Raw genomic sequence first — 24,971 nt, 5'->3', positions numbered from 1 at the left:
GGTGGGTATACAAACCTAAAATGACAAATAAAGACTAAAGTAAAATGGTATGTTACAAGTCTCTACCTATGTAAGCCAGGCTGGGGAAATCATATTTATTATTTGATTTTTGATATTTATTAAATAAAATGCAACTTCTCTGCACTGTGAAATAATACATCTGAATGTAATTACAGTGAGCTGGATGCTTCCTTTCCAAACTGCTTAAGAAATCAAAAGGACTAATGAAAACAACCACTCTAGCACAAATCAGGAATAGAAATGGAAATAATAACAAAGCTCCATAAACATGCCAGCAAAAAACTCATTTGATGGCTAGAATAAGTGGTCACAACAATCAGTGGCAGAGCAAATACAAATGAATTCCATCATTACTAAAATTAAAGATAATGTTTCTCAAATTGGGTAAAAAAGTAAAGTTGAACAGTTTTTGTCCAAAAGATTTATAATATAAAATGATATAGAAATTAAATGATTCTGGCATAAATGTATAAGCAATGATATAGAAGGTAAACAGATTAAACAAAACAAGAATAGAAATATTAACATGAAATGAACAGAATTCAAGGCAAAATATTCAATATAACAAAGATATTTCATGTGTGTGAGAAAGATAACATGAAGAAAATAAAACTGTCACAAATACACCAAACACCATTGACCTGAAATATATACAATGCAAGAAACAGAAAGAAATTAATTACACACAGAGATGGTGGGGAATTTATAATCTTTTCTCAAAATATTTCAGAAGAGTATAATAGTTTCAGGGAAACCACATAAGGATAGTGATTTAAATAATAACTCCTCTCTATATATTTACATATAATTAAATTATATGTATACAGTTAGGTACAAGGGAAAATTTTTACTGTTCTATAACACAGTAAAATAACTGCAGTTCAGAGCAATTCATTATAGATTTGATTAAGAACTAAAAGAAAGGAGTTTGAAGGTTCTCAACACAGAGAAATGCAAAGTATTTAAAGAGAAGGAGATGCTAATTACCCTGATCTGATCATTATGAATTGTATGCAGATGTCAAATTATCACACTGTACCCCCTATATACATATACAATTAAAAAAATTTTTTAATTAGAAAATATCATCTGGGGAAACAATTTTTAAAATATGTGTATAATGAAAGATTTCAAACATACAGAAAAGTCTAGAGGATATTATGAGCATCTATGTGTTGTCAAGTCTTATTGTTTTTCAAAATTTTGTGAAAAATTGTCTTTTCTGAAAGATGAAACAGCACAAATCACACAAAGCACCTCCACTTCCCCGCTGGACAGCATCACCTTCTCAACCCTACAGGTGAACAGCACCATGATTATTGCTCCACTGAATATTTTTACAGATATATAGGAAATATACTCATAAACTATATATAACATTGCTTTGCATATTTTTTTTTTGTTGTTGTTTTTTTTTGTTTTTTTTTGTTTTTCTCCGGTACCGGGAACCGAACTCACGACCTTGCACTTGCCAGGCAAGCGCTTTTGCCGCTGAGCTAAATCCCCAGCCCCTGCTTTGCATATTTTTAAACATTATCTAAATGACATCAGACAGTATTACTACTCTGCTACTATTTTTTCATTCAACACTGTTTCTGAGACTTATCCATATTCATAATGTGAAATACTTAACACAGGAAAGAAAATAATGAACACATAACCTTGATTCCAAAACTGAACAAAAAGAATACCAAAACCTTCTCTGAATTAATTTTGAACTTTAATTTTCAGCAGGCTCCATATATTCTTACTCCCTCAGTTCCTCTGGAAAACCTCCCTGTTTTCCCTGCTAATTCTAGGGGTGGAGGGGCTGGGGATTTAGCTTAGCGGGGAAGCGCCTGCCTGGCAAGCACAAGGTCGTGAGTTCAATTCCTGGTACTGGAAGAAAAACAAAAAAACAAAAAATATTCTGGGGGTGAAGAACATGTAGGGAGGAAGGTCCTTCCTAACTTGTGGAGGAAGGAGGTCCGTACACCTTTATCAAAAGAAGGTGGCAATCAGTCAACCCATAGCAAGTGATAGAAAAACTGATACAATTTTATCCAATAGCTCCCCTCTGGGAACTTGTGCTAAATAAAAAACTCAGTCAAATCTCTATGAACAATGATGTAAAGTCATACACTCAAAGTTGTTAGACAAGAAATCCTTTTGAAGGAAATACTTACAATTGGCGTCCCAAAAGGAATATAACCTGTGAGTGGGGAAAGAGAAGAGAAAGGAATCAGGTCTCACTTGAGAGATCAGGAGCGTGCCAGGCTTGGTCTGATCACTGGCACTGGCACAAGGACTCCGGACAGTTAGGCAGGAGCCACCCTCCACCCCTCAGACCCTTCCTCAGCTCGGCCCTCCCCACAGCAGAGCTCCCCTGCGTCCCTAGCCTCCTGCTCTCAGTTCTGTGGCCAAGCGATCTCACTCCCCTCCTTCCTGCAGGCAAGGCTGCTGCCTGGGACCCCCAGTTGGTATTCAGCAATTTCCTGCAGGAGGCACTGCATGTCCTGCCCTCAAGCCCCACACTAGACTGGCTGTCTTCTCAGGAGGGTTCCCTCAGCTTATCTTTCTTTACTTCCCCAACATTGCAACATTTTGGGAAACAGCCCTGCCTACCTGCAATGGACACCTCTGCGCTCCAGTTCTTAACTCCCTAGGGCCTGGGCTGGGCAGCATCGGGGAAGCTGTGCAGCCAGGCATTGACCCCCGGCTCCTCGCTGCATGTGGCCTCCCAGGGAGGCTTCTGCCAGCCCCATTGCTGTCAGCAGTCAGTCCCTCGTCCCCAGCTTCTAACCTGGGCAGCCAGTCAGCTGGCGGGCGGGCAGCAAGGAGCATGCTCTCCTGAGTTGCATCTAAGGCAAGGATCACATTCTGAGCCCTCCCTCACCTACCTGCTCCCTTCTGTTGGGAGATCCCAACTTTAGTTGGGCCTCAGAGGAATATATAACTTTAAAAGGTCCAGAATTACAAGAGGAGCCAGGCTGCAGGTATGAGCCTACAGGGCCCAGGGAACATCCACAGCTGTTTCCAAGATGCTCAGAGCTTTTGCTCCCAGAGTTCTTCAGGGCAAAGCTGGGGACCATTGAGCAATGGGTGGTCCACAAGATCTTCCATTCCCTGCCTGCTTATTCTCTCCCCAGCAAGGTCAGGCTCTCTGCGGGTGGGGATCTGACTGACTCATCTGACTGAGGCCCCTTTCTCCAGCTGAGAGCCTTCCCAAGGCAGCATCAGGCAGACCTCCACAGCAACCTTGTGACTCAGGACTGGTACTGCTTATAATGGCGAGAAATCACAAGGAGCGGGTATCAGCACACTGGTGAGTGAGACGCTCTGCAGAGTGACTCTGGGCAAGCCCCAGAAGGTCTCAGAACCATGGGCAGGACAACCGTGCCAGACCCAGCCAGCCTATGTGCAGGTGCTTTCCAGGCCCTAAAACCCAGGGGTACAGGGCTTATGCCCCTCTACTGACCACTGAGTAAGGATGAGAGTGGAGGACACCAGATTCACCTGTAGAAAACACAGCTCAACCCCAACTGCTCAGGCGGAAAAGAGCAGGTGAGTGCCACAGGGGATCCTGAGGCTGGCTGGTCTTGTATGGTTGAGCCAAGGTGCCAGTGTGGCTACATGTGTAATGGGCTCTAACCTCTCCTCAGACGAGCACAGGTAGATGCCCCTGGAACAGTGGCCACTGCCAGCTTCCCAGGCTGAACAGAACCAGAAGGGCCCAGGAGCTTACCTGACATTCTAAAGGGCATGAAGATCTTCTCGTTGGTGTCCGGGTGTAGAATAGCCTGCAAGAGTCAGGAACAGAGCATGCGGGAGGTGGGGGGAGCAGAGGGGTTAGGGGAAGAAAGAGGGAAAAGGATATCTTCCCTGGAAGACTCACATACCAGTGACTATATATGGCCTTCTGGTCACTCAGTCCTTTCCATCACTCAGGACAAGAGAAAACCAAACATGGACCATGGCTAGCATCCTCCTCTGTCTAATCCTTAAAGCTGAGTACGGGGGAGACCAGAAGCCCACAGGGATCCAAACTACATCAAGGGCTTTTTCACCCCCTGCATGGCACGTAGTAGGCACGTAATCAGGATTTGGTGAACACAACCTGGCATTGCAGTAACTCAGAGCACCCAGAGAGAGGCCAGCTTGGCCGGAGCTCCAGGCTGCAGGAGCACAGGCCTTTGCGTGCTGGGGTGGAAAGAAGGGGAGGTGGCCAGGGGCAAACAGGACAGGGGAAGGTTCCTAATGGTATGGGGGCGGGGCTAGATCCCTGGGACAGGGTGGGAAAGGGTCCAGGAAAGCACGAAGGAGAGAAGATAATCCCAAACTGGGTTACCTGCTTGATTTTCTGTGCACTCCAGAGCTAGAAGAGAGGAAGGAGTAATAACAATTAAAAGTGAATACATCAGTTTAAAGTCTGGGAGGCTTATTTCTTTTTTTTTTTTGGTTTTGTTTTGTTTTTCTCCGGTACCGGGAACTGAACTCACGACCTTGCGCTTGCCAGGCAGGCGCTTTTGCCGCTGAGCTAAATCCCCAGCCCCCTGGGAGGCTTATTTCTAACTGAGGGATCCAGCTCCAGAAGCTTAAGAGACTCCTGCTGCCCTTGGCACCCCAGGCTCAGCAGCCACCAGGAGGGTCCGGCATCAGAGGTAAAAAGGTCACAGATCCCAAATGGCACAGCTCGGGCATCACACACAGATCATTCAGCCAGGGACTCTGTGCTGTGGCAGTCTATTAAAACAACTTGGAGAAGTCTTTCCGTGTTTCCCTAAAGCTCGCTAGTTAATTTGAAGGTACAGCCAGAGAAGATCCTCTGATCTAGATGAAGATACTTCAGCTCCCAGAATCACTAGAGGCAGCATAGTGTAACTCTTTTCAGAGACGGACTGCCCAGACTGCTGGCTTTGCCATTGCTGCCTCTCACCCTTCGTTTCTTCATCTGTGAAATGGGGATAACCGCTGTGTTACTAACCTAGGATTTTTGGAGAGGTCTCTGGAAAGTGCTTAAAGCAGTGTCAACACATAGTAGGTGCTTTGTAAGTGCATACTGTTGCTGATATTGTTATTCCTACTGTTATTATAAGAGTCTAGGGAGAAAAAAGTTGCTTTCACATGTGTAATAATGTTGTCTCTTTCTAGCACAGCCAGGAGTAAAGGGCAAGCTGGGAAAACAGAACAATTTATCAGTTCTTTCAAATGCTATCAATACTCTATTCCATTAAATCTGAGACATCATTGGTCCTAAGACACACTATCATGTACCACATAAGAAGAAAGAATACTGTGACCTAATGCCAAGATCCCACTCAATTATAAGACACATCTCATGTTAGAGATTTTAAAATGTGATGAGACAAGTCTTTTTGGATCAAGAAAACACGGCAAGCTGGGCATGGTGGTGCACACCTGTAATCCCAGCACTCAGGAGGCTGAGGCCGGAGGGTCACAGTGAGTTCAAGGCCAGCCTGAACTGTAGAGTGAGACCCTGTTTCAAAAAGACAAAAAACAAACAAAGAAAACACAGTAAATAAAAATTGACACTGTGGGCAAACCAAAGGCCAGTGCACTTTTAATGGAGCAAGAAGGGAATAGAGCTGGAAGAAAAAGGCCACTGGCAGGCAATGTTTAAAGTTTTACAACAGTATGCCTCACTTACATGGCAACAGTGGTCATCTGAAATATAAAATAAGCTGCTGAAGTTAAGAACGCTACTGGGTAGTAAAAATAGAAGTTATACAATTGATGTTAAAGTTAATACATTTTACTCACTGCTGAGTCTCTTAAGCCTTAATTCACAGCTTAATTAATGCTTATTTTAGATATGTTGCAAACACACTTGATTATCTGCTATTTCAGGCCAAGAAGATGAGAAGCAGTAAGTTTTTTAAAAATAATAATATGGAAACAAGATTGAAGAGAGAATAATAAAGCAAGTAGAGAATCTCTGTGACCAGAAAGGTAAGTGAGCTGGTGTGGTGGCGCACACCTGTAATCCTAGAGCTCAATGGGGAGGCTGCAACAGAAGGATCACCATGAGTTCCAGGCCAGCCCGGGCTACAGAAGCGAGTTCAAGGCCAGCTTGGACTACATAGTGAGACTCCATCGTCAAAAGAGAGAGAGAGAGAGAAGATAACTGAGAACATATAGCAGAGAGGGAAAAATTACACAAGTCTGGTTCTTTCTGCTCTGAAGTACATTCCCCAAGTCCAAGTTTTGTCCGAGATGAGACTCCTGGCCTGGAGCAAACTCATGACTTCCCCCCAGGACCCCCAATCACAAATGTCCATTTCTGGGTCCTCTCACCTTTGAGCTTGCAGTCCAGCCTCTGGGAGGTAGGAACTTGCCTTCCACAGTGCCTGGCACACAGTAGGTGCCTAATAAGTGTTTGGTGAAGGAGTCTCACATTCTAAAATAGAAATCTACCCAAGACTCAACCGATTTCTGGTTAAACACGGTGGTGCAATGCATGGGGTTCTCTCCTTGCCTCCAAACCCTGCAGCAGAGCGTGACCAAGGAACAGAGCAGCTGAAGACTTCGTGGAAGCAGGCGGGAGATGCACACAGCTCTGAGTGTGGAGAGCTGATGAACGAATGGCCAGCAGCGCCGTGGGGGGTGGCAGTGCACCCCACGTGTTGGAGATGGGGCTCAACAGGAAGTGAGTGGGCTCGGGCACCAGGAAAGCTCAGTGCAGCAAGGCTGAGAGCAGGGAGACACGAGGGTCAGAGCAGCGGTGGGGCTCCTCCGTGTCCGGCCCCAGGATGACACGGACAGGAAGATGGAGACCCCTCTTCCAGGAACACAAATGCTCCCAGAAAAACACCGCAGAAAGGGGACTGCAAGGAAATGTTATCAGCAGTATCGAGAAGGAGACCTTGTCTTAGGGGCCTGGTGCACTGTGATTGCTGTCTTGGTTCTCTCAATATCTTTATCTTTGAATTTGTGCTGTGCACATGGAGAGCCGTGCACAGTGGAGCACGTGCTAGGAGCCTGCAGCCTCAGGTTACACGTGGTCCTGCCTCCTACCGCCTCCTGCCACCTGTCAGCCACCCAGTGACCACTGCCACCCTCCACTCCAGGAGGATGGGGGAGGATGGACAGGGCCCTGCAGCTGCCTGGCTCTAGGTGCCCGTGAGGCCCTGCACTTGTCACAGGAAGGTCCCCATGGCCAAGGGAGTGTGACACTAAATAGAAAATAAAAAACACCTTGCCAGGGAAGGGTGCGGGGGAAGAGAGACAAAGAAGGAGGGCAGAGAGGGAGAGAAGGGGAGGAGGGAGAGGGAAGGAAGGAAAGGAGACTGCAGAAAAGAGGGAAGAATAGTTTTTTATGGTATGTGGTTCTCTTTTCTCTCTCTCCGTGTGTGTGCGTGTGTGTGTGTGTGTGTGTGTGTGTGTGTGTGTGTGTGTTGTGGTACTGGGTATTGAACCCAGGACCTTCACACTTACTACATCCCCAGCCTTTTAAAACTTTTAAAAATTAATTAATTATTTTGAGCCAGGGTCATTAAATCACTAAGTTCAAACTCACAATCCTCCTGTCTCAACCTCCCCAAGTGCTGGGATTACAGGTATGTGCCACCTCACCTGGCCCTTTGTTCTGCTTTGAAGAAGGATCTTGAAGTTTCATTCTGCACTGAGACCCATAAACAACTCAGCCACTCTGCCTATGTACATCGGTATTTAGAGGCCCTAAATGAAAGAGCCTTGCTCAGTGAGGACACACAAAAACACACATAGAGTAGGATTTCTGAGGAAATGAGACAACACAGGAAATAAAGAAAACTCTGAAAACACTACCGTACCTTCAGAGAGTAAGACAAAAGCAAAAGAAGATGAAACGAAAAAAATAAGCAGGGGGCAAATCCCAGCTCTGGCACTTAGTTGGTGTGTGGCCCTGGGAAAACTCTGCTGCCTCTGAGCCTTAGTTTCTCCATCAGTAAAGTGGGAGTGTTTTAGGCAGTGTTTAGCATCCCCTGAGCTCATGTGCTTTTCCCCTGGAGGACAGATATACCTGTACTCCGTGGCACCCCGCAGTCGGGTGGCCCCTGAAACTGGGTGCTGGCTGGTGGACTGAGGGTGGGGATGATGACCCCCACTTCTCCTGGCCCCAAGGCATCCCACAGAGGATGCAGTGACCTCAAGGAAGCCCAAGAAGAGGACAAAGTCATGAAGCAGAGGAACATGGTCCCTGAACAACAGCACACACCAAGCGAGCCGGTTGTACTGGACTCAGATGTGAGTGAGTGAGTGAGTAATAGACCTTACTGCCAGAAGTGCCTGGAATCAGGAGCTTTGTTAGAGCACTTGGCTTAATATGACTAATACAGTGGGTTAAATGAGATATGCATATATAAAATATTTGACTCATAGAACGTGCTCAGTGTGGTTGACTAAAATAGAGGAAGAAATTCAAATGAGCACTATTTTTAAGGGATTTAATCATCTTCCAGAGTAACTTCATTTCCATTGTCTTATTCCCCCAGCATGCCTGGGACGTGGGGAGGTTCTTTTCACACAGGGTAACTCATGTCAGAGAGAGGAAGGGGCCCTGCCAGGGCCCCCAGGGCTGGAGGCAGGACGGAGATGATCCTCCCTACCATCTCCGGCCCTGTGGGGTGGACTAATGTCTGCGGCTGTCTAGCATGACTGTAAGGTCTTAGTCTTGAGCGGCTGGCCTTGTCCTGAGGTCCCAGGTCCCTTACAAGCAGAGGCTCCCCGGCAGCCCCTCGACCCTCTCTCTGCCCATCAACACCCCCTAAACAGTGCTGCACTTCAGAGCCAGGCTGAGTCATGGCCCTCAGAGTCAAACACCACCTTCCCCACCTGCACCCAAGGACTTCCTGGGAGCCCAGGAGCCCAGAGTCCTAGACGTGACCCCCGCCAGATAAAGACCAAAAGTGTTTTGCTGAGCAGTTTCCCTCCCATGAACTACTAGATTCTCACAGATACCTGTTCCCACAGGACAGATAAGAAAGCCAGTGCCAGATGACAGCTCTGGCCTCTCACTCAGGTCCGCTTGTCCCTTCACTCCCATTCATCCACGCCAGTCATCCAGCCCCACCTAGTGAGAGGGTGCTCTGTCTCAAGCTTTGTAGTTTTCAATTTATTTAATCTCCTCAACAACCTGGGAGTTGGGACTAGTGTATCTCCCACTTGCTGATGCGGAACAATGACTTGCCCAAAGTCCCAGAACATGCAGTGATTTGAAAGCAAGCAACCTGGCCCTAGGCCCTTGCTCTTAACCACCACACACACCTGTCCCTGAACGCTACACCCTGTTCTGCCCCTGAAGCACGTCCCATATTTGGTGTCTTTCCGTATCAGTGCACACAGAGCAGCCTTCCTCTTCCTTATGAAAACCTTCAGTGAATAAATTATAAACTGTCCTGGGCTGGGGGCACAGCTCAGTGGTAGAACTCTTGTCTAGCATACATGAGGCCCTGGGTTACATCTGTAGCACTGCAAAAATATAAAAATAAAGTAAGCTGCCTCCCTAGTTGGTGGACTCTCATACTATTTTCCTTTTTTATTGTGGGAAAATATACACAATGTAAAATTTACCATGTTAACCACATTTAAAGGGCGCAGCTCCGTAGCATTAAGTACACCCCAGGAGTGTTTCATTTTCCCCTGCTGAAACTCTGTACCCAGCAAACACATTCCCTGTCCCTCCCCAGCCCAGCTCTTGGCAACCGTTAGTTTACTTTTTGTCTATGAAGTCAAGTACACTAGGTATCTGACATAACAGGAATCATACAACATGTGTGTATGTCATATTTTCGTCAGAACTATTATAAACCATGGTGCAGTGAATTTCACTCAGATATCATTATGCTATCTTAAGCATTTAAAGAAAGGGTAAATTATATAAATGTCTCTGGCACATTACAGAAGAGATCAGTGGTTACTCTAAGCAGGGGAACTGGGCAACTGGGAGACCGGGAAAATGCAGACTTCTCTTTCTATTTTCTGTTCTTTTTATACCTCTAAAATTTTATATGTTGTTTATATTACCTACTCAAATATAATTGGTTTTAAAAAATTAAAAGTAGGACTAGGGAGTAGTTCCGTGGTACAGTGCTTGCCTAGCATGTCTGAGGCCCTGGGCTCTATCCCAGCACTGCAAAAGGATAAAAAAGAATTAACATTAACCACTAGAAAAATAAAAATACCTGGGCATGACGGCCCATTTCTATAATCCCAGCACTTGGGAGGCTGAGGTAGGAGGATTGCTACCAGTTCAAGGCCAGCCTGGACTACATAGTGAATTTGAGTCTAGCCTGGACTACATACCAAGATCCTTTCTCAAAAAACTAAAAGTAAAAATAACATGCATAACATTCAAGCACTAAATTGACCCCTCTGGCTCAGACCATTAGCTGTCCAAGAAAATCTGTCATCTTCATTGTCAGAGAATGGCAGCTGGCAGGTGAATGACCCTACATCTCCCAGCCTTCTTTGCAATTAAGCTTGTCCAAGGGACTGGGCCCCCACTGGCACTGGAGGGGAAGTGAGAGGTGCCTTTTCCAGCCAGTGCCTTCCCTCCATCCCATGCTTTTTGGCCCCTCTTGCAAGCCAGAGCAAGGATGCGGCCATGCAGATAATGCAGCACTCAAGAAGACAGAGAAAAGCGTGGTAGAAGGAGCTTTGGCCCCTGCATGATCCTGTAGAGCATAACCAGTTGCCCACTGGACTGGAACTTGAGAAGGAAACTTCTGTTATACTGTGGTATCTTTGTATTACAGCACCTAAGATAACTCTTACTAGTATAAGACCTTTGTGGTCATACGAAACTGCCTCTCATAATATGAGCGAACGTTTTCCAGGGAAGAGCAGAACAGGTGGAAGCCAGTATGGATTCTAAGGCTCTTTTTTAGGGGGCAGGGGCATGACACCGGGGATTGAACCTAAGGTCCTTGCATTGAGCTACACCTCCATCCCTTTTTAAAAGTTTGAGATAGCATCTTTAACAAGCTGCTAAATTGCCCAGGCTGGGCTTGAACTTGCAGTCCTCTTGTCTAAGCTTCCCGGAGTGCTGGGATTACAGGTGTGCACCAGCACACCTGGCTTCTAAGTGCTTCTTGTGGCATCTGGCAGTGTACCAGCCTCAGTACACTGAGGAAGGGGACAGAAGATGTCTGTTTTCAAAGAAAACTCTTAGTCATGATCTGATCTTTCCTGGGGCCTTGTCTTATCTCAGGCTGCAGTGACAACAGTCAGGGTTGTGCACCTGGCTCAGACACTGACTTGCTTGACCTTCCTGTGCAAGCCACCTCACACCTTAGCTATGCGTGGTTTAAAAACAAATCAGGCAGGAGGCGAAGCAAGTCTGTCTTGGGCCCCTTCATGTCCTACAGTCTGCAGCGCCAGGCCCAGGGTAAAGACTCAAGTCTCACTTCTTGGGTCTGGGCTTTCCCCTGCCACCTGCTGGACCCACAAGTTAAGTGCTAGATGCAGAAAAGGGGGCGGCCAGCCCTGCCCACGGGCACATTCCGTGGAAGGCCAACTGAGAAGCAGTGTATGGGCCGCCCACACTGTGAATCTGGGCCAGGGAGCCCCCAGCACGGTCCCCACCCTCAGCACACAGAAACTTACCTACTTCAAACTACAATCCCTAACTGTGATCTGAAGTCATCTGGCCTGAGCCCAGCTCCCCCTGTGCCTCTGGCTGAACATGAAAATGTGCAGCCCTGATCCCCTGGGACAGACTGGCTCCGGAGACAAACCAGTGTAAATATGTCACTTTGGACTTAGCTTGATTTCCCAACTTGGGGAATGAGGACGGAGGGGGCTAGGGGAAGCCCTCTGGGGGTGGAGCACTGCAGAAGTTTGCTGATTTCAGGAACAGCCAATGTCTCGGCTGAGCAGCACTCTGAACTCTGAATCTGCGGAGAGACCAGGGTTAGGGCCAGTGATGGGTCCCACCTGCTTCTAGGAGCACAGGACACCCAGAGAAAGAGCCACTGCCCAGGCCCCGCCTCCCGTCTGGCTCTCTCTGCTTCCCCTCTGCCTCCTTCCAAGCTGCTTCTCCAAACCTCTTAAGGCAGCAAAGACAGCCTATTTAAAACAACCTCCAGAAGGTAATTAAACAGAGCCTGAAGGGGATCCTTCTGTAAGGCAAAGGATGCCTCCATCAAACAAACAAAAAGAACTTCTAATTTATCATTTGGGCCAATCACATTATACTTCACCATTAATTGTGTTGCCTTGGTAACTCTCAGGTAATAAGTACTGATGGAAGTCTGTGTGGGGTGAAGGTAGCCCCAATTCTATAGACACATGAAAGAAGAGAGACCCTGCACCTGCTTCGGCACTCTACTCCCTATCCACTCGGCTTCTCTCTTTTGAGAAAACATACCCCAGAGTTGAATAGAGTTTGAGTTCTAGATCTCCCACTCGCTGGCCATGTGACTTGGTATGACTTATTCACTCCTTCGACTCTCTGCTTCCTAATTTGTAATATGAGGACAATGAATATTTACTTTCAAGGTTATTGTCACAATAATTCATTTACTCAGTGAATACATACAGTGGTACCTTGGTTTATGAACTTAACTTGTTTCATGATTTTAGGGACAATGGTTGTGTTTGTGTTTGTGTGGGGAAGATGGCCGTGGTCATGTTTGTCACCTGGTGTGGAGTTTGCGAACAGCAGCAAAATTTTGCCAAATGCTTTTGTTCACTAACCGAATTGTTTACAAACAGAAGTGCTTGTGAACCATGGTATTACTGTATTTACTGGGTGCTGAGGGTGCTAAGGATCTATCAGTGGTTAAAAAAAAAAACAAAAAAAAAAACAGACAAAAAGCTCTGCTATTACAGAACCTACGGGTTGGGCGGGGGACAGAAAATAAGTAATAAAAAGTAAATTCTTTCGAATGTTAGGAGACTAAGTGCTTCAGGAAACAAGGGAAAGTAGGACAGGCTGAGAGAATAGGGAGTGTGCGAGGTAGAAGTTGCAGCAGTGAGGTGGTCAGGGTAGGTCTCAGAGATGAGACTGGAGAAAACACAGGAAGGGACGAGCTGCGCAGAGACGTCAGATGGAGGCTGCTCTGGTGGCAGCAGCAGAGGTGGGCCTGTCTGGCTTGTTTGAGGGACAATAGGGAGGCCGGTGTGAGCGCAGGGGACTGAATAAGGCGGAGTGTAGGAGCCAAGATCAGAGAGGACTGTGGTCTTTACTCTGAGTGGAAATGTGTGGCACTACACAGTTCCTACTAAAACAGACTGTTCCATCTAAGGTGATTTTGCACCCAGGGGATATTTGGCAATGTCTAGAGACAATTTTGGTTGCTGTGCCTGGGGAGGGGGTGCTACTAGCATCTGGTAAGTAGAAGCCAGGGGTGAAACTAAACAACACCCAGGGCATGGGCCAGCCCTACAACAAAGAACTATTCAGCTTCAAATACCAACAGTCCCAAGGCTGAGAAACTCTGGGGCAGAGGAACAAATAGTGTAATGTATGTTTTCACACGTCCCTCTGACTGCTGCATTGGGAATGATGTAGGGGCCAGGGAGAAACGGGAGCCCAGCGGGGAGTCACTGCAGTGACCCAGCAGAGAAACACACCTATAGCACCCATTACCCTTTGTACTGCGGAATGTGCCTCTGTGAACATCGGTCACTTGCCCGCTTGTGCTGATGGTAAGGCCATGCTGGGCTGGCTGGAAAAGCAAGGTGCTAATCAGATTCCCAGTACCTGAGGCTCTGGGGAGACCAGGAAGTCTGCCTCGCCTTCCCTTTAGCCAGCTTCAACAAACCTGCTGACACCCACAGAAGATCTGGGGTGCAAGTAATTTTAAGCCTCTGGTATTTGCTCTATTTTCAGTAGTGTCCAAACATGACTGACCCATTTCCTCTCTGCCGAAGGAGGAGACCTGCAGGATCTCTTACATCCCAGCTGCACTCTCGCCTTGGCAAGCCGCGGACAGACACCATCCTGCTTGCGATCTCCAAGCTGCCAGTGTGCTGCGCTGTGGGCAGAGCAGGCACTTCACAAAGGCTGTATGCTTCCCGCGTGCAATGAAGGCAGAGCCCCCACTCGGGAGCCTACAGAACTCCCCAGAGACCAGCTCACTGCACTCAGATTACTCCAGCAGCTCCCAGGGAGCTTTCTGTAACAGACCTTCCTCTCCCCAGAGCACCCACCCGCCCTGCGCTCTGGCTGATGCTCCCACCGCACCGCTTGCACATCACTCCCTTGCTCAAGAGCTGTCAGTAGCTTCTTCTTGCCCCATCTGACACATCCAGTAGCTCTACTTGGCTTACAAAGACTTTGCAATCCGGCCTCTGACTTCCCAACTTGCTCCCACCTCCCGTTGTGATCTCATCTCTCAGTCTCTACCACTGTCTCTATCTCTGTCCCCCTTTCTCCACACGCCTCTCCACTCCGTTCTGCTTCTCAGCTCTTGTTCGTAATTTACAGGGAATGTTGCTCCCACTGGATCAGGCCCACTGGCAGTTCCCATTCCACACCTTCTTCCTGTGTGACATCTCTGAGCCTCAGTTTTCTTCCTTATAAAATGGGGTTGATGTAGGTGCCTATTGTTTGGTTTATATCTAGGTGTTTGTCCCAACAATGAGAAAAGCAACTAAGACACCTATCATGTAGGTTTCTATGAAGATTAACTGAGATACTATGCATAAAGTGCTAGTACGTAGTGTGCTGCCTGGCACTTGGTAAGATGCAGTGAATGGAGGTGGTTCACCCTGGTGGGGGCCTTGCTTATTTAACCTCATCCATGTCAAAGCACAGCAGCAAAGCATAGATAGATAGGTAGATAGATAGATATAGATAGATAGATATAGAGAGAGAAATCAGAGTCAACAACTAGAAACTTTGTTGGTTATGCCTATGATTACATTTTTTACTTAACTGTGGCTTTGCTGCTTAACTGAGGGCTGCTATCCTCATTAGGGTCCTTAACCCATCAAATTTCTACCTGCTGAGCCCAAATAATAAATTATATTTATTTTTATTGTAACCTCAGGATTCACTATTCATGGGTGTAGCAATTGTTTAACAAGATTAATAGTCTGTGGAGGAGATATCAGCTGCCTACAAACAAAAAACCAGAGCACAACCATCAGGAGTAAACAAACTGTGGATACACTTGTGCGTACCCACTGGTGAGATGCGGTAACTGGAGGGCAGCTTCAATAAAAAAAAAAGTGGGCAGAAGGCCAGGTGTGCTGGTGCACGCCTGTAATCCTAGCACTTGGGAGGCTGAGGCAAGAGGATTGTTGTGAGTTCGAGGCCAGCCTGGGCTATAAAGTGAGCTCAAGGCCAGCCTGAACTGCATAGCGAGCCCCTGTCTCAAAAATAAATGGGCAGAAGAGAGCACACACAAGTTACCCAGCACTACCTAGAGCAGCAGGACAGGTTTGCAGGCAGCAGGACCACTGTGCAATTCTGACCCACATATCTTCAAAAGGACAATGGTGCAGCATAGCACAGGTGCAGACTGAGCCATTGTCCACCCTGAGACCAAGAACTGCCCTGGGCCACTTCACATGGAGTAGACAGGTCCTTGGTCACAGCCAGCCTGGGCCTGGAACCAGGGCTGTCCTTAATTCTAGATCACTGACCCCAACACACATGCAATCTTTCATTGAGACATGTCAACATGAGTGTATTAAGAAACACCTAGTGGATCCATGGAGCACAGTTCTGGGTGTTTCTATGGATGACTGACATGTAGGCAACAAACTGAGGGGGAAAGACCCAAGATATGGGTGGTACCAACCAATAGGCCTGGAGCCTGGAGAGAATAAAAAGGGAAAGAAAGAATTCTTCTCTTTGCTTCTTTGAAGGAGCTCCAGTCTTCATCATTGCCTTTGGGTGCTCATCTCCAGCTCCTCCAGGTTTCCAGCACTCTTGAGCCTTCTAGTGCAGGCTCTGGCTTTTGGACACAGTCATACTAGGCTCTGCAGTGAGGCTTTCAACCTTTGACAGGATCCCCCGTCTCTCTGGCATGCAGATGGTCATTTTGTATTCTTTCACCTTTCACGCCTGGTTCCATATTTCATTATAAGATGACTTAGTAAATATATATTTACTATTTACATTTAAATCTGTTCCTCTTACTGATACAGATTTTACTACTAGAAGTAGTTCTAGAGAAATAGAATTGTAAGGATGAATTTCTCTTATTGGTTTAGTGGTTCCGGGAGTTAGCCCTCTAATTTGCTAAGATCTAAAGTTGCCATAGTCTGTCCTTCTGATGATGTAGAGGATACTGATAGTCTGTGGTATGAACTTTTTAAAGTCATACACAAGCTAGGCATGGTGGCATATGCCTGTAATCCCAGCACACAGGAGGCTGAGGCAGGAGGATCACCATGAGTTTGAGGCCAGCTTACCCTCAGTGCTGGACACAGAGCTAAAGGACTTAATGTTTGCCCTGATGAGTTTTGATTTTGCTTTGGTCTCATCTCTTTCTACCCTCAACTTCCTTCCTTTTGGAATGAGAAAGTTTACCCTATTGTATGTTTACCCATTGTATATCAGCAGTATTTAATGTTTAGCCACTATATGTCAGTAGTATTTAACTTTCTTTTTCTCTTTCCTTTTTTTTATATTTTTAATTTTTAAGACAGGATCTCACAATTTAGTTCAGGCTGGCCGTGAACTCACTATGTAGTCCAGGCTGGCCTCAAATTTATGGTGATCCTCCTGCCTTCTTCTGAAGTCTGGGTGGAAGCCTCCCTGACTCCACAACTCACATTCTACATGCCCATACAGCCAGCACCCCGTGGATGATCCCAAGGTCTGCCACCAGCTTAAGTGCTGCTGGGATTACAGGCAGGAGCCACCACCCTTGGCTCTTTATTTTTATTTTTACAGGGGTTCACAGCTAAGAGTTTGCCTTAAGTCTCAGAGGAGCCTTTGGACTTGGACTTTTCAGCAGTGCTGAACCTGTTAGTGCTATGACTCTTAGAGATTAATTAAATGCAATTTGCATAAAGAGATGTGCATGAGTCTTTTGGGGGCCAGGGCAGAATGTTATGGTTTATATCTAGATGCCCCCTCCACAAAGCCTCATATCATCATAGGCGGGGCTTTTGAAAAGTGATGGGATTATGGGGTGTAATAGCTGGCTTGCTGATAGGGGGTGGGATCAAGTTGGAATGGGGGGGGAAATGTGGGTGTGACCTGGAAGGATGTATCTCCCTTCCTGGCTCCTTCTTTGACTCTCTCCGCTTCCTTTTTGCCTCTTGGATGCTCTGAAGTGAGCAGCTTTCCTTCTCCCAGACCCTTCCACCGTGCCATTCTGCTATGGAGCCTGCCGATTGTGGACTGAAATCACTACAAACTATGAGCCAGAATAAATCTCTCCCCCTTTAAATTGTGGGTGTTGGGGATTGTGTCCTCATGATGAGAAAATAGCAAAGACAGCATGTCATCGCTGTCCCCATGTCTGTAGAGGCCAGAGTGAGGGATGCACCATGAGAGTCATGCAGACCCAATCCCTCAACCCCTGAGGAGCCCCAGGAAGGCAGAGGAGGGAGAGGGAAGATCTGCTCCCAGGGGATCATGGTGGCAGGCTCACACCTCAGCACTGTGCTACCCAGCCACCAGATGGCCTTGCAGGGATCACCATCAGAAGCCAGAATGGAGAAGCACAGCTCGTGCCAAGCTGTCTCCAGGTCCCCTCCTCCCACTCCCTGAGGCACATGGGGGCTTTCAGGAAAGAAAACAAAGAGGCCTGAGAAACAGGATAGGCAGCTTTAAGCCACTAAAGGAAGCAACTAGGGGAAATGTGACCTTATTCCCCAAACTCTGAGAGCTGAAAAAAGTCCCGAGGCAAGTTCAGCAAGAATGGGGCAGAGGGGGGCTGGGGCTAGGAGCAGACAAGGGGTCAGAAAGAGCTTCAGCGGTGGTGAGGGGACCCATCCCCAAAGGGTAGGAGAACATCTGAGGGTCTGAAGACGACTTCTGGCTACCGAGGTGAGGCCATGTAGGGCCTTCAATGCCAGTGGCCAGAAAGAAGGACCCCGTTCAGGCGTGAGACTACAGCCTCCTTCCCTATGATGCTGTCCGTGACCCAGCAAGCAGTGTGAACACCTTAGCACGGGTCTGCAGGACCAGGCCCTCATCATTCCCTGGGGGCCTCAAAGGACATCTGGCCAAGGTACTGTGTCCTCTCATGCACTTGCCCTCCTTTCACCCAGCCACGCTGCTGTGCAGCATATTTGCTTCACTCGCCTCCTCTGCAGGAGCTTGCTCTGAACTTCCAGCACCTGGGCTTCTTCACCTGGTCCTCTCCTACCCTGATCCCCTGGCCACCAACCCTCTTCCCTCCCTTCACACCGCAGAAGTCCTTTCCAGACACCAGAATCTGGCCGAGTCGCTGCCTGTGCTGCTCTCCCACTGTATCGCGTGTCTTCAGTGTCACTGTTTGTTTCTGGGGTCTATGATGAAAATCCTCATCCAGCCTCTTCCCTGCTTTTTCCCAAGCCCTAGCCCCACATCGGCCTGTAGGGAAGGGATGGAAAAGAAAAAGATAAGAAGTTCTTAGTGTCAGCCTAGAATGCCCAATATTTGACTAATAGGAGTTCCAGAATAAAATAAAATTACCAAAGAAACAGACCAAAAATTTGTGCCAAAACTAAAGGACAGGAGACTTCAGATTGAAAGAGGTCACCAAGAATCTAAAATAATAAATTTCAAAAGACACAGAATTTCAGAAATAATTTTACAGATCAAAAGACCATAAATATTTCCAAAGAGAAATAAACAGTCTACCTGCACAAGCTCAGGAATAAAATGGCATCAATAAATAAAAATTTTATTTATTGATTGACTGATTGATTGTTTGACACAGGGTCTCACTCTGTGGTCCAAGCTATACTCAGCCGGTCCAGGCTATACTCAGCCGATCCAGGCTGCCTCAGCCTCCTAGGTGCTGGGATTACAAGTGTGTGCCACCATGCCCAACCAGATTTTTTTTCTTTTTTTCTTTTTTTTTGGGGGGGGTGCTTTTCTCCAGTACCAGGAACCGAACTCACGACCTTGCGCTTGCCAAGCAGGCGCTTTGCCGCTGAGCTAAATCCCCAGCCCTTTTTCTTTTTTTAATGAGAGGGTCTTACAGTGTGCCCAGACTGGTCTTGAACTCCTAACTCAAGTGATCCTCCTACGTCAGCATCCAAAGGAGCTGCAACTACAAGCATTCACCATCACACCAGGCTGGCATCAAAATTTTCAAAAGCTATCTTGGAACTCAGAAGAAAAGCAACAGTCTTTCAAATTTTAAAGAAAAAAATGATTGTCAACCTCTAATTTTGTCCTCACCCAAACTGTCAATTAAAGCTGAGTACAGAATTACAATTTTTCAGACACAAAAGAACTCAAATGTTCTTCCCATTTACCCTGTTCAGGATCTACTGGAATAAATGTTCCACCAAAGCTATGGTATACATCAAGAAAAAGAAAGACCTGCCAGAGTTGTGGTGTAGACGTGTAATCCCAGTACTCGGGAGCCAGAGGCAGGAGGATTGAAAGCTTGAGGCCAGCCTGGGTTACATAGTAAGTACATAGCGAGTTTAAAGCCAGCCTTAACTATATAGCAAGACTCTCCCCAGACACACACACACACACACACACACATATACATATACATATACATATACACACCTAGAACTGATGAGACGTGGCCCCAGAAAAAAATTTCAGGGGGCAGGGAGATGATGGAACAGAAAGAGAAGTCTTCAACTGAAATGAGGCACTGAAAACAATGAAAGGCTGCTAGAGAACACAGAACAAGTTAGAGATGATACAAAGGAAACTATGCCAATGGAAAAAAATGAGACAAGTATAAACTCCAGGCAAAACATAAAGTTGAAAAGGAGAAGAAACATAATTATGATACAACTAACTTGACTATGCAGTAAAAATCATTCATATAATTATAACATGAATACTGATTTTCAAAATTTATATATATATATATATATATATATATATATATATATATATATATATATAGTTTTTTGGTCTTTTTGAGACAGTGTCTCGCTATGCAGTTCAGGCTGGCCTCAAGCTCATTTTGTAGCCCAGGCTGGTCTTGAACTCACAATGATCCTCCTGCCTCAGCTTCCCAAGTGCTGGGATTACAGGTGTGTGCCACTATGCCTGGCTGAACACTGGATTATAAACCTTCAAACCATGATAACTATCATAGGAAGTGGATAGAGTAGGAGGAAGAAGTATTTGTAGGGTTTGCTATAAAAGAGCTAAATCTTCAACTACCATAAGAGGTACTACAAAAGAACTAATTGAGAAATAGCAGTACAGTTAGGTGTGTTAGTCTGAAATACAGATTTCTTTCTGAGATACAGCCAAAAGTAGTTGCTTCTAGGGAATGAGAATGGGAATTGGGACGGGTGAGCTGCATTCTATTTCCCCTTACAAGTGTTTTAGTCCTATTGGGCTTTCTGAACTATCTACACACTTTATACATACTTTGAAAAAAAACATTAATATTTTAAGTTTTGAAATAAAGTTTATGGACAAAAAGAAAAACTTGAGTGTATGAACTATCAAACTAACCCTTAAAGCTGTCATTCTTTCCCCTCTACACCTGCCTACATCCATCCCCAACAGAGTTACCTGCTCATTGGTGACCCCAGGGCGCAGGGTCCCATGCTTGTAGTCCTCCAGCAGCTGCACAGCCTCTCTGAGACGTCTCTGCAGAGGAGAGAAAAGAGACATCACGGGGCACAGATCCAGGGCTCCTGAAAGCCATTCCCCAGTGGGACTGCACATCAGTATCAATCAAAGTGACAAGTTTACAGTGTTCAAGGCTTCAGCCCTCAGTTTATGGGACACACACAAAACAATAGGAAGGTTACCACCTAGATCCCCTTCCACAGGGAAATGGCTGACAGCAATGGTATAAAATACTATGGACACTGGGTGTGGTGGTGCATGCCTATAATCCCAGCACTCAGGAGGTCGAGGCAGGAGGATCGTTGTGAGTTTGAGACCAGGCTGGGCTACAAAGTGAGCTCAAGACTGCCCTGAACTGCATAGTAAGACCCTGTCTCTCAAAAAGACAAAAAAAAATACACTATGGAACATGACTGGACAGTTTAAAAGTTAAGTAGAGGGCTTGGGTGTGGCTCAGTGGTAGAGCACTCATCTAGCCTGTGAGAGCCCTGGATTGTATCCCAGCACTACACACACACACACACACACACACACACACACACACAAAGTGATGACATTTGTTCTACCAAACAAGCAAAATGCACTCACACATATAGAACAAATTTTCTATGAGCATATTTGTATGTGTAAATATATCCAAAAGGCCTAGAGGAGACCCACCAAACTAATAACAGGGCTACTACAGTGGAGGAGGAAAGGGCCCAGACTTTCAGGAGGAACTTCAACCTTAGTTATATTATTGAAAGCTTTCATGGGAATATATTTACACAATACTTTTGTAATTTCACTTTAACATTTTAAAAACACTGACAGAGATTTACCTACTAAAGTATATAAGGCTACAATAACAGAGAGAGAGAGGCAGATGGGAAAAAAGGGTAGAATCGTGTGATTTTTTAAATCTTAAAAGCTAAAGCGACAACATTATAACATGTATTAGTGGTTTGCTTACCCACTCTCCTATTAGTTACTTGCAGGCTGGGGTTTTGTGATTAAAGCTGAAATGAACGCTCTTATACAAGCCTTTGGTGTACAGATGTTACCTTCTACCAATACCGTTGTCACTTTCGCTTTTCAGATTTAAGAAGCTCACAGAACTCCACCCTTTCTTCCTCTCTGTTATTGTAGCCTTACATACTTTAGTAGGTAAATCTCCGACAGTGCTTTTAAAATGCTAAGAAGAAATTACAAAAGTATTGTGTAAATATATCCTCATAAAAGCTTTCAATATTTTAACTAAGGTTAAATTTCCTCCTGAAAGTCTGGGCCCTTTCTTCATCCCCTGTAGTAACCCTGTTCTTAATTTGGTGGGTCTTCTCTAGGTCTTTTTGGTACATTTACACATACAAATATGCTCACAGAAAATCTGTTTTATATATGTGCGTGCATTTTGCTTGTTTGGTAGAACAAATGGTATCACTCTGTGTGTGTGTGTGTGTGTGTGTGTGTGTGTGTGTGCAGTGCTGGGATACAATCCATGGCTCTCACAGGCTAGACGAGTGCTCTACTACTGAGCCACACCCAAGCCCTTTACTTAACTTTTAAACTGTCCAGTAATGTTTCACAGGGTAGGTAAATCTCACAGACATAATACGGCAAATGTATCTTGCAGAGATGGTCACCTCCATTCCCCACCTCCTACGGTCTTCTACAACCTTCCCACAGCCCCACCCAGAGGTAAGTCTTATGTCTCCACCCCTTTATCCTGGGCTGATGGACTCTGTGACTACCTCAGCAAACAGAAAATAGCAGAACTAGGTTGATGTGACCTCTGAAGCTAGGGCATAAAAATGCCTGGTACTCTTTTACCCTCTTAGAACCCAGCTGCCATGCTGTAAGGAAGCCCAGGCAGTTTGGGAAAGATCCACATGGACGGGAGCTAGGCCCTGACAGCTCCAGCTCAGCCACATAAGGTTATGGAATGTGGAGGAGATCTCGTCTGCAGAGGAGGAAGAGAAAACGATGGAGGCCCTCACTTCAGAGGAAATTAGGGAGATGTGGAGAAATGTGGGGAACGGTACAAAATTGTATAGAAAAGCACCACCCGAATAAAGCTATTACAGTGCAAGCAATAAATCTGCTTAACAACAATACAGTGTCACATTTCCCCAAAATATTCAAAAGGGGGGAAAAGCAAGAGTCATTGGAGAGGTTTCTTGTTAAAGATACATGAAAAGAAAAAGATTCCACTGAACAATAGGTAGCAGTGATTCCGTTAGTGATAGGAAAGTTGTCCTACACAGTAACCCTCTTCTCTCCTGTCCCCCTCACATCAGCCATGAAGGTTTTCAAAGGTGAGAGTAGGTTAATAAGTTTATTTTTCTTTTTATTTTGTATTTTCTTTACTATTGTGTACTATATTACAGTACTGTAATCATTTTTATGCAAATATTTTTGGATTGTGGAATAAACCACCGAAGTTTCCACTATTTCTTATGGGGAAATTCGCTCTGACATACAAGTGCTGTGGATTACAAGCACATTTCCAGAATGAATTATGCTTGCAAACTAAGGTTTTGCTGTAAGTAACTGTTATACTTGGAGGGGGTACTGCCTGGGAAAAATACAAAAGAACTTTTTAAGGTAATGAGCATGTTCAATGTCTTGATCTGTGTAGTAGTCATATGGATATTAACAGCTGTAAAAATTCCTCAGTTATATATACTTAGGAGTCATGTATTTTGATATATGAAGGGTGATCAAAAATACAGTGAATGTTTAAATTTTAAACACTTATTACATTAAAAGACATATTGCTATTAATTCCCCCTCACTTCAAACACATTAATCTCAATGTTCTTGCCAATTTTTTTGTGTGTGTGTGGTACTAGGGATCGAACTCACAACCTCATGCTTGCCAGGCAGGTGCTTATGCCACTGAGCTATATCCCCAGCCCCAATTTTTTTTTTTTTAGATAGGTCTCTCTATGTAACTCAGGCTAGCCTTGAACTCACTATATTGCCGAGGCTGGCCTCGAACTTGTGGCAATCCTCCTGCCTCAGCCTCCTGAGCGCTGGGATTACAGGCATGTGCCACCACACCTGGCTTTGCTCTTGCCACTTTCTAAAGCATTTCTAGAAGTCCTCTTTCATGACTGTCCTTATGAGGTGTGATAAAAAATACAGTGAATGTTGCGGCCAAGCACCATCTAGAAAGACAGACCTGTAAAAACATTATAGTGTGTCCTCATTTACCAGATCAGGCACCATGAAACTTCCGGCTCTTCCTCAAAATCAAAATGACTACAAAACAAAAACATTCTGAATCGATTCAGAACATCAAGGCAGCCATCATAGTGTAACTGAAGACCCTCCTGAAAAAGGGCTTGCAGCTCCCGCTCACGGGCTCTTTCTTCTCTTTCTCTCTCTCCCTCCCCCTCTCCCTCCCTGCCCTCTGTCCTCTCTCTGTGTCAGTCTCTCTCTGTCTCAGTCTCTCTCTGTCTCTGCCTCTGTCTCTGTCTCTCTCTCTCTCTCTCTCTCTCAGACAGAAGCTTTCTTTCACTCAATAAATATATTCTGCTTTTAAAAAAAGAAAGAAAAAGGGCTTGCAGAACTGCTTCAGAAAGTGGTAAGAATGATGGGACAAGTGTGTTCAAACTGAGGGGGAGTACTTTGAGTGGGATTAATAGTAATGTATCTTTTACTGTAATAAATCTTTTAAAAATTTATAGACATTTTTACCACACCTTGTATGTATCAGATAACTCAAAAAATTAATAAGAAACAGACATGAGCAGTTGATGTTAAAGTTCTGATGGGAGACCCAAACCTCAGGGATGGTGAGCATGGGGGGAGAAGCCATCCTGCTCCCCTTTTGCCAGCGGGACAAGGCTGGCTGGGACGGGAACATGGAGACCTCAGCACAACCCACTGAAGGAAGGAAGAAGGCTGCACAGGAAGGGCTCCCCGTGGGCAGGCAAGGTGTGCCGAGCACACAGCCACCTGCAGTGCGGCAGCAGCCAGAATCACTGCCAACCACACAAACAACTGCGCCTCTCACCCATCAGGCCTATGTGGGCCGCAGCACTGGCCAGCACTGGCCCAACAAGACCTGGCACACCACAGAACCGTAGGCAGTCAAGAGGCTGAAGCAGGTCTTCTTACTTGGAATGGTCTGAAGGCTGAAAAGGACTGTCTGTTCCCTTTCCAAGTTATGGATGTTAGTTCCCTTATCTCAAAGAATCTCTTCCTGGAATCTGTTTATAAAGTAGATACAGCTTTGTGGCTGTTTTATTTTTTTTTCTTTTTCCTAATTATAGAAGCAATTTGTGCTTTTTTTTTTTTTTTTTTTTTT

At 45.7% G+C, this 24,971-nt stretch overlaps 1 protein-coding gene across 4 annotated transcripts in view; it reads right to left on the bottom strand.

Moving 5' to 3' along the window:
• Positions 1-24,971, bottom strand: part of Sfxn5 (sideroflexin 5) — a 113,254-nt gene that overhangs the window by 63,500 nt on the left and 24,783 nt on the right. For all 4 annotated transcript variants that reach the window (XM_005385576.2, XM_013514690.1, XM_005385578.2 and 1 more), the window contains 4 exons: positions 20,618-20,695; positions 4,349-4,375; positions 3,746-3,800; positions 2,187-2,212 (listed from right to left, as the gene is read on the bottom strand). In XM_005385576.2, coding sequence (XP_005385633.1) covers positions 2,187-2,212; positions 3,746-3,800; positions 4,349-4,375; positions 20,618-20,695 — 186 coding nt within the window. The remainder of the gene's footprint in view (positions 1-2,186; positions 2,213-3,745; positions 3,801-4,348; positions 4,376-20,617; positions 20,696-24,971) is intronic.

The sequence above is a fragment of the Chinchilla lanigera genome, unplaced genomic scaffold, assembly GCF_000276665.1.
Source record: "Chinchilla lanigera isolate Chin_1 unplaced genomic scaffold, ChiLan1.0 scaffold00023, whole genome shotgun sequence".
NCBI lineage: Eukaryota > Metazoa > Chordata > Mammalia > Rodentia > Chinchillidae > Chinchilla > Chinchilla lanigera.
Note: the sequence above shows the minus strand (reverse complement) of the source record. Positions and strands in the feature narration are given on the sequence as shown.